Source organism: Channa argus, chromosome 5, assembly GCF_033026475.1.
Source record: "Channa argus isolate prfri chromosome 5, Channa argus male v1.0, whole genome shotgun sequence".
NCBI lineage: Eukaryota > Metazoa > Chordata > Actinopteri > Anabantiformes > Channidae > Channa > Channa argus.
The window spans coordinates 29,542,207-29,559,150 of record NC_090201.1 but is presented as its reverse complement, the minus strand read 5'-3'; the positions used below and the strand labels follow the sequence as shown (position 1 = coordinate 29,559,150).

The 16,944-nt window shown below is 40.6% G+C and overlaps 1 protein-coding gene across 1 annotated transcript in view; it reads left to right on the top strand.

The window, feature by feature from the left end:
- The first annotated feature begins 15,256 nt into the window (after positions 1-15,256).
- angpt4 (angiopoietin 4) overlaps positions 15,257-16,944 on the top strand; it is a 65,079-nt gene continuing 63,391 nt past the window's right edge. The window contains exon 1 of the mRNA XM_067505676.1: positions 15,257-16,317. Within this exon, the coding sequence (XP_067361777.1) occupies positions 15,916-16,317 (402 nt within the window). The 5' untranslated portion in view covers positions 15,257-15,915. The remainder of the gene's footprint in view (positions 16,318-16,944) is intronic.

Here is a 16,944-nt window from a genome sequence, read left to right as displayed (position 1 = left end):
TGTGCTTAATGTTAATTTTAACACAGGCTAATGTAGTTGACTAAAAAACAGCACAGCTGTCTCAGGGCCTCCTGGGGGCTGTCTTTAATGTTAATCTCAACCCAAAAAAACTATTCAACTCAAAGTCTATCTGACTCCAAAACAACACAGCTGTCTCAGGGCCTCCTGGGGGCTGTCTTTAAACTTAGCTTCAACACAAAAAATCCCACCAAAAATCTACTCAACTCAAAGGTAAGTGTCTCTCCATACAGCTGTCTCAGGGTCTCCTGGGGGCTGCCTTAAATCTGGAGAGTCTCATCAACGATTGGACAACTGCTCTTCAAACCACCGTTACTGACCAGCCTGCAAACATCGACTTGAGAACCAGTGAAACTTCATCAAAAACTGCATCGGAAACTTGACCACTCCCACATAAAACACATCAAAAAATCTACCAAAAATCAAGGACACAATGTCATCTTCTCATTAGGAAGACAGCACACAGTATCAGGGAACCAGAGTGACAAGCTTCGGCCCGTGCCATGCCTTTGACTCTCTACTCCAAACCGCCCAGTCGACGGACGAAGCGGGGAGAGTCATCGAGATAAATTCATTTCACCTAACCCTAACCCTAACCCCTAAAAATAGCAGCCTACAAGACTATTTGGTCAAGGCTAAACTACAAGCACTACACACCCCAAAGTCCAAAGGACACAAACAATTTTTTAGGACCAAACCTGGGTGCATAACAAATACAATAACAATCTTTTCTGGACCTACCAAAGACAAAGTCCACGCACCAAAAATTGTGTGTGCCTAATTACATACAAAGAATGCAACCCACAATACATAGGGGAAACAGGCAACACTGTGCTTATACGATTCACACAACATGGACACAATATTTTGAAAAACAAAGAGAGTCACACTCCTTTGATCCGACATTTTTTATTACATGGCTCGCATTCAGTTCAAGCCACAATTTTACAATGTAATCCAAGATGGACGCGCTCAGCTACAGAAAGCAGAAAGAGCAGGATTAAGAAATTGGGAATGTTACAACCTGGTGGACTCAATTAGAGATGGTGTTGAGCTAGTTGGATGTGTTGATGGCCTGTGCATTAATTTTGCTGCTGGTTCCCAGCAGTAAAGTTATATTTTCCTTTGATCTCCTAACCCCTAACCCCCAGTCAAAAATTTCCATAAGAATGTTTATAACTGGCCACACAGTGGCGCTATAGAGCCTACGCCATAACATGTGAAGCACTTCATCAAGGGGCAGCTGTACATTTACATTTACATTTAGTCATTTAGCAGACGCTTTTATCCAAAGCGACTTACAAGTGAGGTACAAGGCAAGCAAAAATCTAAGTCAAGGAGAAAACATCAAAGAAAAGTCCTATCAGAAAAGTGTTCACAGTTCACGAAATACAAGTGCAAGAGAGCAGAAAGTTTTTTTTTGTTTTTTTTATATTAAAGATTTAAGTGCATAAGAAGATGCGGAAGAGTTCAGTTTTCAGCAGTTTTTTGAATATTGGGAGAGAATCAGCTGAGCGTGCAGCGTTGGGTAGCTCGTTCCACCATCGTGGGATCATTGCGCTGAACAGTTTTGCTTGGTGTCTTCTATGCGGTGCTGGGACCACCAGACGTCGTTTGTTGGCAGACCGCAGCGGGCGAGAAGGATTGTAGACTTGAATGAGTGAGTTGAGGTAAGCGGGAGCTGTCAAGTTAACAACCCTGTAAGCAAGAGACAGAGCTTTGAACCTGATGCGAGCAGCAACAGGAAGCCAGTGTAGGGATCTAAAAAGTGGTGTGACATGGGTCTTTTTTGGCGGATTAAAAATTAGGCGAGCTGCCGCATTTTGGATCATCTGCAAGGGTTTGATTGTGGATATCGGTAACCCCATCAACAAAGCGTTGCAGTAATCAAGACGAGATGTGACCAGCGCCTGTACAATGAGTTGGGTTGTATATTCCGTGATGTGGGGTCTGATCTTCCTGATGTTGTAAAGAGCAAATCTGCAAGCCCTAGAGACTGAGGAGATGTGGTCCTTAAAGCTCAGTTGGTCGTCAATGATGACCCCCAGATTTTTGGCCGAATTAGTGGGGACAATCACTGTAGATCCAATGTTGATGCTGATGTTGTGTTGCATCAAAGGTCTGGCTGGGAAGACAAGGACTTCGGTCTTAGAGAGGTTGTGTTGAAGGTATCTCTCACTCATCCAGGCTGAGATGTCTGAGAGACGGGCAGAAATACGCGATGAGACAGTGGAGTCGTACGGTGGAAAGGACAGGAAGAGCTGTGTGTCATCAGCGTCGCAGTGATAGGAAAGACCATGTGAGTGAATGATGGCACCTAGGGATGAAGTATAGATAGAAAAGAGGAGAGGACCAAGAACTGAGCCCTGCGGCACACCGGTAGAGAGGCTATGAGAGTTAGAAAGATGCCCCCTCCAGGATACCTTGAAGCTTCGTCCTGATAGGTAAGAACAAAGCCAGTCTAGAGCTGATCCAGAGATGCCCAAGTCAGAGAGTGTGGACAAGAGTATCTGATGGTTCACAGTGTCAAAGGCTGATGATAGATCAAGTAGAATTAAGACAGATGATTGACCTGTGGCTTTTGCAGCTCGAAGATATTCCACAACAGTCAGGAGTGCCGTTTCCGTGTAATCACCCCTCTTGAAGCCAGACTGGTTGACATTGAGGAGGTTATTCTTGGAAAGGAAGTCTGAGAGTTGGTTGAAGACAGCTCGTTCCATAGTCTTGGCCAGAAAAGGAAGGAGGGAGACAGGTCTGTAGTTCTCCACTACAGAGGGATCAAGAGAAGGCTTCTTGAGCAGTGGGGTAATCAAGGCCTGCTTGAAAGAGGTTGGAAAAGTCCCTGTTTTTACAGATGTGTTGATGACTTGTGTAATAGCTGGCATGAGTGCAGGTGCAACTGCTTGAAGAAGAGTGGAAGGGATTGGATCCAGAGTGCAGGTGGTCGGATGATTAGAGAGGAGGAGCGTGGATACGTCATCCTCAGTCAGAATTGCAAATGATGAGAGCAGTGCAGTGTTGGAAGAGGTTAGATGGATGTCATCATCTGGAGGAGAGAACTGTGAGCTGATGGCTGCAACCTTGTTGGTAAAAAAGTTGGCAAAGTTGTCGTAGATGGCGATGGTGAAGGTGGGTAGATGAGTGATTTAAAAGTGGAGAACAGCTTTCTGGTGTCCGTGGTGTTGCTGAGCTTCTCCTGGTAGTAGTTGATCTTTGCCCTGGTGACACTGTGAGAAAAAGGTCCAAGGAGATTCTGATACTCAGCAAGGGCAGATGGAGTCTTGGATTTGCGCCACTTCCTCTCAGCACTCCTGAGTGTGGTGCGTTGTTCACGGATCCCATCAGTGAGCCACGGATTAGAAGGTGAGAGACGGGCGGGTCTCGAAGACATAGGACAGAGACAATCCAGACATGATGAAAGTGTATTGCAAAGACTGTCTGTGGCTGCATCTGCATCGCAGATGGAGAGGTCCTGTGTTGGGGGCGGAGTTGCGGAGACCAGCGAGGAGAATCGATCCGGGTTGAGAGACCTGAGGTTGCGCCGGAATGTTACAAGTGTGGGAGGAGATTGCGAAGGTCTCGGGATAAGGACTGTGAGTTGAATGAAGAAATGATCCGATACATGCAGAGGAGTGACCAAGATGTTGTCTGTGGTGCAGTTCCGGCTGAGGATGAGGTCGAGGTTGTTGCCAGCTTTGTGGGTCGGAGGAGTGGAGACCAGACTCAGGTCAAATGTGTTTACAAGAGCAAACACATCAGCCGCCTGTGGTTTCTCTGGGTGAATGTTCAGGTCTCCCATGACGATGAGAGAAGTGCCATCTTCTGGGAAGTGGGACAGCAACATGTCCAGTTCATCGCAGAAGTTCCCCAGCTGGCCCGGTGGTCGATATATCACAATCACCATGACTGCAATCGCTGCTGTAATCCTAACGGCATGATATTCCAGAGAAGACAGATTGCTGAGTGGTGCTGTCGAGGAAAACTTCCATGTGTCACACAAAATTTTATCATGCTACCATGTGTAGTTTTTGAGATATTGCAGTTTAAACATTGCTCCAAGCAACCACCATAGTGTCCCCCATTGGAGAATCTTTTCAAATTTTTGAAAATCACACTCCCAATTCCAAACGTGGGTATAAATGATGTAGAAAACACTAAAGGTTAGGAGCTCCAATGAGTAAAATATTTCAGATGGAATCCTCCAACTTAGTGGTTGTTGTAAAGTGTAGCGTTTGTGGTAAATTGTATGTAGGAGAGACTAAAAACACTTTTATTTACTTTGAATTTTAAGTTCACTTTGGTAGTCATGGCAAAGACAATTTGGTGATTTCAGGTTTAGAATCCAGGGTAACCTGGTCAACAACTGAAACACTAAGCAGCAGAAAGACATAAAAAAAATTACAAACTAATAAACATAATTGATTGAATGAAGTTTAGGGAGGATGTGCAGATTATCATTATTTTTGGTGTAGATTTAAGCCAGAGTCTTGTGAGTTGTGGAAGGTTGAGTGAGTCTGGTCCAATCTACAATCGATGGCACTAACTTTAGTTTCATCAAAAAAAAAAAAAAAAAATCACCAAAAAAAAATTATCTACTCAACTCAAAGATAAAACTCTCTCTCTCCATACAGCTGTTGCATGGTCTCCTTGGGGCTGTCTTCAATATAGAGCATCTCCCCGTCAATTGGAGCACTGCTCTTCAAACCACTGTTATTGGCCAGCCTGCAAACATCAACTTGAGAACAAGTGAAACTTCATCAGAAACCACATCAGAGACTTTGCCACTCCTACAAAAACTAATCAAAATATCATTCAAAGACCAAGTACACAATGTTATCTTTTCAGTAGAAAGACAGCACACAGTATAAGGTAACCAGAGTGACAAGCGTCTGCCAGTGCCATGCCTTTGACTCTACTTCTGACCGCCCAGTCCTCTTGGGAAGCGGGGAGAGTCATCAAGATAAATTCATTTCACCTAACCATAACACGGCAACTACGCCTAGTGTGGGAGACCAAAACCCAATTACGTAAGAATTGTACAGGGACATCTACCATAAATGGAGGCAAGTTGCTCTTTTGCCCATTAAACTCATATTTGCACATTTTGCCAAGGTACAGTCCAATAACAAAAAGGGTTTGGTAATCATACACCAGAAGAAAGTCAATGCTAGTAAGAAGAGCATATTGTTGATAAATGAGTAAATGTAACTAAAAAATGTACGTTAAGACAGTAATTAATTTAAGCGGTTTCCAAGTTACCAAATCTTCGAAAAAATTTTTGTGATAATGCACAAGTAAATTTCTCTGGGCACAGAGAAGAAGTGTTCCATCTGTCATACAGCTCAGCCTTTGCTTACAGCTAAACCTGATCACAAAATAATGATGTAAAATTTTAGCATGGTAATTTACCCATTAGTTATTGCTAACAGCTAGTTTGATGGTACATTGAAGAAGGTTAGACTTAAGACGACAGAGCTTATGTTAGTGTCAGATACAGATTGTGAGGATTTAAGTGTAAAATGTACAAAGTGCAAAGTTGAGTGCAACAGGTTTACATTGATGTATAGTTAGAGAAGAATGTAAATTGTTATCATGTTTGTATAAAGCTGATTTGTTAGTATAGTTCATTCACTGAATTTTGATGGATGAAAGTTAATGTTTTTAATTAGGGATTTAAGAACCTGTCACTAACCACCGTGACCCTCCTGCAAATTCCACTCTGACAAACACACATTCAACCCCCCAGTGTGAACCAACCACTGAGTGACCCACAGCAAGGCCTTATGCTCTGTGACTAATAAAGTAGGTGTATTTAAAAGAAATACTGAAATATTTCCTATCGGTGTCAGATTTAATTTCGAAGCTTCTACTAAACCAGACATATCATCTTTATTTCTTTATATATTATTTATTCACTGAGTGTTCACAACTGCTCATCAAGTTTGAGTTACACATGTGATAGAGTCAGAACGAATCAGATAATGACATATAAACATCATTATCATTAATGGTAGGAAATCCTATAATTCCACCTAGCATCTCATGAGAAGCTCAACATTTTAACTGCAAGACAAATTCCATTTTACAGTTCTAATATGTTTTACTGCCATTCTGAGAGAATTCCTGTCTCCTCATTTGTGGTCTGGCCACTTAATGAAAAGATTATAGTTTATGGGCTACTGACAATTTTTTTTCCTTCGATACCAGAGACATGACCAAATAGCAGAAAACACCTCTGTACACTGACAACTGAGTGTAACATGAGGCTGTAAGATCAGGAAGTACTTGGTTAACAAGTACCACCCACACACACACTATATCTCTCTCTCTCTCTCTATATATATATATATATATATAGATATAGATATCGATATAGATATCTATATAGATATCTATATCTATATATATATATATATATATATATATAGATATATATATATATATCTATATATATCTATATATATAGATATATATATATATGACATTATAGAGGTGAGAATTATTTACTTATCAAAGAAATTATATTGTTGCATGTCTTATTCCTTTAGGAGTGATGAATAAAGGACAAAACAACACACTTTATAGAATCTGTTGTCCTTTACACAGTGTTGGTTGTATTTAGCCTGTAAACTGATCATCCTTGCTGGTAAAATTTCTTAAACTAGAAGTTTTTTATTTGTGCCACAGGAAAAGAACTAATTGAGGGGAAAAAAAACTATTTGTAGCAAAACATTTATGAGCAGTCTACTTAAAAACATTTATAACATAATAATTAAGTTTATTGTAAATAAAATGCTAATTCCATCTATGCAACATAGCTTGCTGATTCCACCAGACATTGTGATAACATAAAAAGCCCCGAGACAAACTAATATGCATTCATACAGATCTGTAGGTGTTATGGTCAGAGAATGGGCTCTGTCCCCAATGCTGCAGCTGATGTGAAGCTCTACATTATTAAAAGGAAGAGGACAGATGCACAAAGTGCACAACTGTCACACCACACACCTGAATCTGAATGTGGTCATAATAATAAAGAAAAAAAATTAGTTTAAAGTGAAGTTTTGTTTAGGCAAAAAAAACATTTGGGTTACTTGTGGTTTTTGCTTAAAGTTTAAATCAGACTATGGGCTTTGATGGATTTAAAATAAAGTTTAACAAAGCTGTAATCAAACTCAAACTCAAATACATTGTCGGGGAACATTTTCCTCATATGCTCAGTATCAACACATCTGTGTATATAAAATAATGTGTCCTCAATATGTTAATAATCACACATAAACAGGTTTGCAGTAGTAAAAACAGTTTAACATTTCTTTTAAAAGAAAAAAAGTGTCACAAATAAACCTCTGCCAATGTGCTGCTTTAGTTTATTTATGTTCAGTCATATTTATTTGGCGTAACGTTACTTAGCTACAAAATTTGCTCTAAAATTGAAGGAAATACAGAAGCGTAAAAAAGATCAGGACCATCATAAAATCTCATGACTGTCAGAGGTTTATACTCTGAGCCAACAGTCCCCTTTGTCCTGCTGCTGATGCTTCATTTAAGATGATAAATTAACTCTTAATATCACGGTTCAGTACTAAGGTGGACCTGTGAGAGGGAGTGAACTAAAACACGTTCAATGTGAAAATCAATAATTAGCAGAAATCACTCCTAACAGGAGGGTACAAAGAAAAACACGATAGGTAACAGCATACACTGAGCTACACGGAATCAAGGTAAATAACTTAGAACCCTAACCAAAATGAACGCTAGAAAAATGATAAGGAAACCAAGATGCAAACCCTCTGAACCAACACTACAAACAAAGACACCACACGTCTTAAATGAACCCTCTGGGGAAAAAAATGCAAACAAACCTCAGACCAAAGTTGCAGGAAACAGGATTATACAGATAATGACTTGGGTTAGGTAAATCATCAGCTAGACACACAGTCAAGGAGTGAGATGAGGATCTCACAGGGAACAATGGGGGAAAGCTGGACCTAAATAGTGAGGGGAACAGGTGTAAACAATAATGACTTAAGTGAAATGTGAAAAGGACTGAGACAGAAAGGTGGAGACAAGGCTACAAAATAACTGTCCAAGGCAGGAAGTGGAACTGAGGGCCAGAAGTCTGCAAAGCTCAACAAATCTGACTCAATGACTGTAAGAACTCAAGTAAAAGCACTTGCAGGACTCTCTGAGCTAAAAACCCCAAAGACAGACATCAGAACTCAGATAAAGAATTTCTCAAAATTATAGGGGATAAGAGGCTTTTATGTCTTATTAGAAACAAAAATACCAGTATTGTCACACACTGCACCCACCCAGCCTTCTAGCAAATGGTATCGTAGCAAACAAAGTAAAACTGAGAGATTCTGCACAAACGTCTACCTGCACTCGATTCTATAGTAGTCTAATATTTTTACATAGTCTCAGGTTGAGTTTTTTCCCTTCACTTTAAACTAATGCTATTGTTTCTGTCCATTAACACCCATCCATCCATTCTGTGTGTGTCTCTTTGCAAAACTCTCCCTGTGTTTCTATGAATGAGAGAAATCTTCTCAGGTTACATCCCACAGTGTGTTTTTACAGGTGTGGAGAAGAACAAAGTGTGAGGAGGGTCCCGACCTCATCCATCACAGCACTGCTACACCTGCTACACCTGCCATCGTAAGTGTGCCTCATTCTGACTGTCTTCACAACCATAACTCTTATCACTTTAACTGCATTTATTGGAGACTGTCTTTCTGTCAGAAAGAATAACTTTGCTATTGAAAAAATTGTTGTGGGTTCAGTTACCCAGACCTTCTGTCACATCTTGTGGTGTCCATGAGCAAAACACTGAGCCTCAAGTTAGTTGCTTCCCCATTGGTTTGTGTGTGTGTGTGTGTGTAAATTAAAAGCGATTATAGGCACAGAACATTTGCCAATGAAAATCTAAATTTTTCAAATACAAACCTTTGATAAAATATTCAAATCCGTTACTCCAAATGTAATTTCGGGCTTCCTTGAGCCTAAAGATTTATTTTTTGAGTCCAACTGAGGCAAATTCAACTGACTGGGCGTAGTTAAAAATGGTGCACACCTGTTTATATTACATCCCACATTTACCACTGCATGTCAACCCCAAGCCATGAAGGCCAAGGAACTGTCAGTAAAAAATAAACACAAGTTAGACACAGATCAAGGCAAAGGTAAACAACAATTTCTAAACAAGTATCTTTTAGGTCGGAGGACTTGTTAGTCCAAAACCCACTTTAATCTTGTCTGATTGGCTATAAATGAGCTGCTCAGTAGGAAGTGATAACAATAGCAGCTTTAATGATAATGCCACAGTCCAACATGCAATAGTTAAAATAACAAACTAATTTACTCTTTCAACTGTACAACATGAACGAATATTTGGTCTTTTCCATCTTTGTAAGGCTGTAACTGATTCTGATGTGGTCAGAGCCAACACGACTGTTTCTCAGACTGTGTAATTTGAAACCTCAGGATAGGAACTGTTTTCTGTCTGTCTCTCTGTTTGTCTCTGTTTCTTTCATTCCAAATCTCCCTTATTGTGCCTCTGCCACTTTATCTGAACTAATCCCTCCTTTAATTTGCACATGGAGTAAAATCAATAATGATACTTTCAGATTTAAAAACAGTGGTGTAGATACATCACATCATATAGAGAGAAAACTGAAACCAGAACACTGTGAATGAATTACAAAAGATTCACAGTGTAATTATAGTACATTATACACCAAAATTAAAATATCTAATCTTTTCAACAGAAATGGCCTTCTGTTATTTTACATGTCTTCCTGAATAGAAGAATGTAGACACCACCAGAAAGCAGAGGAGACAGTAATATCATCATTTTGATCTTCTGTGCCATTGTCAATCCTGTCTCCTAAAAAAATAAGTTCCCCTACAGTTAATCTGCAAAGGTAGCAAACATAAGAAGTTATTCATTGTGTCCTGATGGAACGTGTTTGATGAATGACACAAACTTTACTTTTTTTAGGGGAAAGTGAGTTGAAAGGAGGTGGTCAGGGATGGGGACAGGTGTACAAGGAGCTGTCAATCAAAGGACTTGAGATCAATTCCTGAGTCTGCTTCAGTTCAGGCAAGAAAATCACTGACATAAGGTTTTAGAGGAAGATTGTGGATGTGTGTAAAAGCAATAAAACATGTTTTGTGTAAAACATTTTGCTGTGTTACACACCAGTACTAGATCTTCCGCTCACCCTAACCAGCTGCTGTAACTACCTAAACACAACCAAACAATGTTTTTTTAAGAAACCTGTTACTTTGCTGGAATTGGATATTTTGACTGACAACAATACATTACGGTAAAAATACGGTAACATTTTATTGTTACGGGAATCAGCCATAACTTTATGACCACCTATGCAATGTATTGCAATCCAGTACAGCACCTCTGCCATGAATTATACTTTTATAATGTTATAATTTCTTACTTTTTATTTTAAACCTATAAGAAACTTCATTCACTTAAAATATTGTGGCCAAAATATTAGAAACACGTTATTATGATGCGCTACACTACAACTCCACCCTCCACTTCGACCTCAATAATAAACACGTACTAGAATTATCACCTTTCTGACAGTTTCAATGTAAAAACAGAGTACTTATAACCTTGTAAAAGTAGAATTCATGGCAGAGCTGCTGTATTAGATTGTACAGGTGTTCATAATGTTAATTAATATCAACATATTTGCCACTCGCCTTTTAACTTACATGTCAACATACAGTATTCTAATTATGTTCAGAGGAAACATAATGTGCTTAAAATTGTGTTTGCAGTTTAGTTGTTTAGGAACATAATTATTCGGAGACATGTTCAGTTGTTTTGTAATATATTTTAATATATATGTTAGACCCCTTTAGGATATTTAGACCCTTAGAATTTTACTTTATATATATCTCCTTTAAGCAATATTAGTAGAAAACAAATAAATTTCCACTGCTATGCTGATGAGACCCAGCTATATTTATCTATGGAACCAGATGAAAATAATCAGTTAATAAAGCTTCAAGCATGCCTACAAGACATAAAGGCCTAGATGTCCCACAATTTTTTACTTTTAAACTCAGACAAAACTGAAGTCATAGTATTTGGGCCCAAAAATCTCAGAGATATGATGTCCAACCATATTGTTACCCTAGATGGCATAAGTCTGGCCTCCAGTACTACTGCAAGGAACCTTGAGTTTTTTTTGATCAGGATCTGTCCTTTAACTCACATATAAAACAAATCTCTAGAACAGCCTTCTTCCACCTATGGAACTTCGCCAAAATTAGGACCATCCTGTCTCAAAGTAAAGCCGAAAAACTGGTCCATGCATTTGTTACCTCTAGGTTGGACTACGGTAATTCCCTGCTTTCAGGATGCCCCAGTAACTCCCTAAAGAGCCTGCAATTAATCCAAAATGCTGCAGCAAGAGTGCTGACTAGATCTAGCAAGAGAGATCATATTTCACCTTCACTGGCTTCTCTCCATTGGCTTCCCATTAAATCTAGAATAGAATTTAAAACCCTGCTTCTTACATATAAAGCTCTGAGTAGTCAGGCTCCATCATATATAGAAGACCTCATAGCACCATATCATCCCAGTAGATCACTTCGATCTCAGAATGCAGGAATACTTGTGGTTCCCAGAATTTCCAAAGGTAGAATGGGAGGTAGAGCCTTTAGCTATCAAGCTCCTCTCCTGTGGAACCAGCTACCAGTTCAGATTCGGGAAGCAGACACCCTCTCTACTTTTAAGTCTAGGCTTAAAACCTTCCTCTTTAATAAAGCATATACTTTATAATAGTTATTGTGCTTTAGGCTTAGACTGCTGGGGGACCCACCCCCTGATGCACTGAGCTCTTTTCCTCCTCTTGACCCTCTCTCCTCTCCTCTAACCTTGCAATTGTCACCACTGTATGTCATTAACTCTGTATGTTTTCTCCCGTAGTTGTCTTTGTCCTTCTCCGTCCCCCTCTGTCCTTTTTTCTCTTCACTTTCAATTCAATTCAATTCAATTCAACTTTACTTACATAGCGCCAATTCACAACAAAGTCATCTCAGGGCACTTTACAGAATAAAGTCAAGATTATAAAGATATATAAAGAGAACCCAACAATTCCCCCTGGAGCAAGCCATAGGCAACAGTGGAGAGGAAAAACTCCCTTTAACGGAAGAAACCTCCAGCAGAACCAGGCTCAGGGTGGACGGCCATCTGCCTCGACTGGTTGGGGTGAGTGGAAAGGGGAGAGAGAAAAGAACAGAGCAACAAAAAGCAACAACAAAACATCGGGCAGATTGGTAGGACCAGTAGCAGCACGCTGGTAGACACACAGCTTCAAAGCCGGGGACACCTGCAGAAAGGGACAGAGAGAGGGGGACAGAGGAGGACAAAGACAACTACGGGAGAGAACACACAGAGTTAATGACATACAGTGGTGACAATTGTGGGGTGAGAGCTCAGTGCATTGAGGGGTGGTTCCCCCAGCAGTCTAAGCCTATAGCAGCATAACTATAACTAACTATATGCTTTATTAAAAAGGAAGGTTTTAAGCCTAGACTTAAAAGTAGAGAGGGTGTCTGCTTCCCGAATCTGAACTGGGAGCTGGTTCCACAAGAGAGGAGCTTGATAGCTAAAGGCGCTACCTCCCATTCTACTTTTGGAAATTCTGGGAACCACAAGTAGGCCTGCAGTCTGAGAGCGAAGTGGTCTACTGGGATGATATGGTATTATGAGATCTTCTATATATGATGGAGCTTGACCATTCAGGGCTTTATATGTAAGAAGCAGGGTTTTAAATTCTATTCTAAATTTAATGGGAAGCCAATGGAGAGAAGCTAGTGAAGGTGAAATATGATCTCTCTTGCTAGTTCCCGTCAGCACTCTTGCTGCAGCATTTTGGATTAATTGCAGGCTCTTTAGGGAGTTACTGGGGCATCCTGAAAGTAGGGAATTACAGTAGTCCAACCTAGAGATAACAAATGCATGGACCAGTTTTTCAGCATCACTTTGAGACAGTATGCTCCTGATTTTGGCAATGTTCCGTAGGTGGAAGAAGGCTGTTCTAGAGATTTGTTTTATATGTGAGTTAAAGGACAGATCCTGATCAAAAAAACTCCAAGGTTCCTTGCAGTAGTACTGGAGGCCAGACTTATGCCATCTAGGGTAACAATATGGTTGGACATCATATCTCTGAGATTTTTGGGCCCAAATACTATGACTTCAGTTTTGGCTGAGTTTAAAAGTAAAAAATTGTGGGACATCCAGGCCTTTATGTCTTGTAGGCATGCTTGAAGCTTTATTAACTGATTAACTTTCCCCTCACCCCAACCGGTCAAGGCAGATGGCCGTCGACCCTGAGCCTGGTTCTGCTGGAGGTTTCTTCCGTTAAAGGGAGTTTTTCCTCTCCACTGTTGCCTATGGCTTGCTCCAGGGGGAATTGTTGGGTCCTCTCTATACATCTTTATAATCTTGACTTTATTCTGTAAAGTTCCCTGAGATGACTTTGTTGTGAATTGGCGCTATATAAATAAAGTTGAATTGAATTAAATAGACTAAGCTTAGCCTTTCCCAATCATGACAGCCTATAGCAGCTGTCATTGGGTGAGAGGTGGGGTCCATCTTGGACAGGTCTCCAGTTTGTCTCACAGAGATATACACAAACAGACAACCATTCACACCGCTCACATTCACACCTACAGACAATTAATATAACACACATATCTTTGCAGAGATTATGCAAACTGTGACACAGCTACACAGCGGTTTTAACCATGGACCTTCTAGCTTGTGAGGTGAACAGTTTAGTTTAGTTAGACAGTTAGATTAATCCTTCATGTAAATGTTCTCTTTCAGTTGTTTAGCAACACTGGAACAAGATTGATGAATTTGCATTTAGTACATGAAAACCTCATCACTGATGCATAAACGAAAAACTGTCCTTGAGAATCAAATTAAAATCTATTGCACATTTGGTGAATGAAAACAGATGAAGTTAAACTCGTATGTTTTGGCTTGTGCTTGTGTCCGGGTGATGATGAAAAAATTAACATCAGATGTCGCTGAGAATTAACAGGCGTTTCATTATAAAAGTATAGTTAGTAACAGAAATTCCTGCACATTTGCAGAGACACATGCAGGGAATATGAAAAGCAAATAATCCCTGAATCAAAAACAAATGTAAACGACTTAAACCACCAAAGAGGGTTTTGAGCAAGAGCAGCAGCTCTGTGCACCAGGAGTAATGCTGTGCAACTTCTCTGCCTTCATTCAAAGGACCAATCGGCTAACGTTAAGTCATTGAGGAGAAAACAAGAGCTGCTTTTTATCTTTCTCTTCTCTTTGACCAGCGCAGGACAGATCGTTTGCTGCTCTCACTGTTTTTAAATTGTCCCTTTCAATACATTTTAGGAGCTTTATCTTCTTGCACAAATCTGTACAGTATCTCTCTGTTAAATCTTCATTTGTCTCAATCAACTTCTGCAGAACAGTTTATCGCTGTGCAAATAAACTCGATAATTTCACATCTCAGATTGCCCCCCCCCCCTCACACACAGACATATGCAGAGCTTGGGCCTTTTGAGCCATTTGTCTGGAACTAATCTTTGTATTTTCATGTGGAGCAAAGAGCAGCAGGACTGATGAGAGGCTGACAGAAGGTACATCCTGTGGCAGAAAGATTCACACGGGTTTTAAACCAAATGATCATGCTCTGTGTGGTTTGATTTGCCTCAGTCTGTGGTTTCCTATCGTACCCCAGAGGAGCTGTGTTTAGAGGACAAAGTGCAATCTCCAGCTTCCAGTTGCTGACTGAGTGTAAATGACCCTACAAAGCATTGGGATTTACTTCAGTCTGGAAAGAAGATTAGACCAGCTGCTGGACCCCTTGTAGATCTCTGTCTTCTTCTATCTGGCTATGTATTTCTATCATTTCTATCTGTTAACAGCTGAGCTTTCTTTTTCTCTCTATTTGCCTCTTTGTCTTTTCTGACCCGTTTCCCTCCTCTTTCCTCTTTTTCACTACCTTAATCTGGCCCTTTTAGCTCCTTCTCAGTGCTTCTTTTTTTCTCCCTCCTTCGTCTGCTTCTCAGCCCACAAATATAGAGGGTACTCTAATAGACCTCCCTCAGGTCTTCTGTCCCTCCTCTCCTCCTCCTCCTCCTCTTCCCTCCCTCACTCCGAGCCCCAGATAAGAAGGGGGTGACATATTTCTCTTCAGCCACTTCTGGAGCTGGAGCCACCAGAGAAGGACGGGAAGGAAAGACTGTATTTTCTCCTCATTATTCTTTCATCCCTGGACATTTGAGGATTGAGACATTGAATATCAGTCTTTGCAGCTTTTGTTTTCTCATGTTAAACCCTGCCAACACCTCTCAGCCAGTTTGGATGCTCACCAATCTCCATCCTCACATAATTTCCTTTATTTGACTCTGATTTTTTAGTTCCATTCTTGTTGTTTTGCTAAGGAGACATCTGGATCGGCACAACATAATTTAAGACAAAGGGGAAAGTTTAGGCTTATCAAAAAAGACCTGCCAAAGGACAACCCACTGGACCCATCCTAAGATACCTTTATGATAAAAAATGACCACAGAGAACCAAATTAAGACCTAAAAGAAGAAAGAGGAATGGATGTACGTCTTTACTACAACTAAGACAGGAGAGAGATTTAATGTCAAACAGCTGTTCAGGTGTTGCTTTCTGCTGCTGCATTTTTTAAAGTCTAGTCTTTAAGACTACTAATCTGAAATTCGAAGTCTTGGTGCAGAATCAGACCTGTTAGACTGAGTGACAGCCGGCACATACAGTCAAACTGTGAACGAGCCTCTCCTGACCTTCTTGGCACTGAGAAAAAAAACATCCCTACAGTTGAGGACAGCATCATGACAGGCCTAAATCTCAACTTGGTGTTCGTGGTGCTTCTGTTGATTTGGGCCTTCTCAGTCATCGCTGATGCCGCCGGTACTGCAAGTGTAGAACGAGGAGGAGCTGGTAGAAGCCATAGAAGAGGAGGTGGTGGTGGTGGAGGCAGCGGTGGAGGTTCGGAGAAAAGAAGGAGGTACCACCGCATCCAACACAACCAGTGCAGCTACACCTTCATCCTTCCAGAGCTGGACTCATGCCAAGGTGGAGGTCCCTCATCACAGACTGAACAGTACGGAGGTTCTCGTGCGGGGGCAAGTGGTGTCCAGAGAGATTCACCACCCATAGACGCCGAGTGGTCAGTTCAGAAGCTGCAGCAGCTGGAGAGCACGATGGAGAACAACACACAGTGGCTGCAGAAGGTAAGAGACAAGGTGTCTCATTGTTTGCACCTGTCAGTATAAAAATCAAGTATGTCGATGGAGAAAAACGTCATCACAGAGGATGGATGAATTCGTTTATAAGTTGACATCACTGAGAATGTACTATCTGACTTAAAATATAGCTTTAAGTAGAAAGTGTGCAGCTGCAAACACAAACCTATCACTGTGAACAGGAGATGCGTTGTCATTTAAAAATCCCACACTGAGTTAGATAATGGTTGTGTGTTGGAGTCTGGATTTGGCCCATGTGTTTTGATGAATCCTGATCCATCCCAATAAATGAACCAATAAGACAAGTGCTGCAGCTTTAACTACATGTGCTCCACTGTGTACGACGTTGTTATCTTAGATTTTATTGCTCTATCAGTTTTTTAAGTCCTTGAGATTGATCATTTGTGCTGGTTCCCGTGGGCTCCCTTCTGGGAAGCAAATGTTCAGGTGGTGTAAGCAGGTTTGATACTGGGTCTGCCAGAAGTGTGAAAACAGTGAAACAGTGTTACCTAGATTTTGAAATTTCCCTCCCAATGGACATAATTTCTAATGGTTTTTACACTCTCTCTTCGGTTAAACACATTTTCCTTTTTTACTCTTTCTTGATGATTGTGG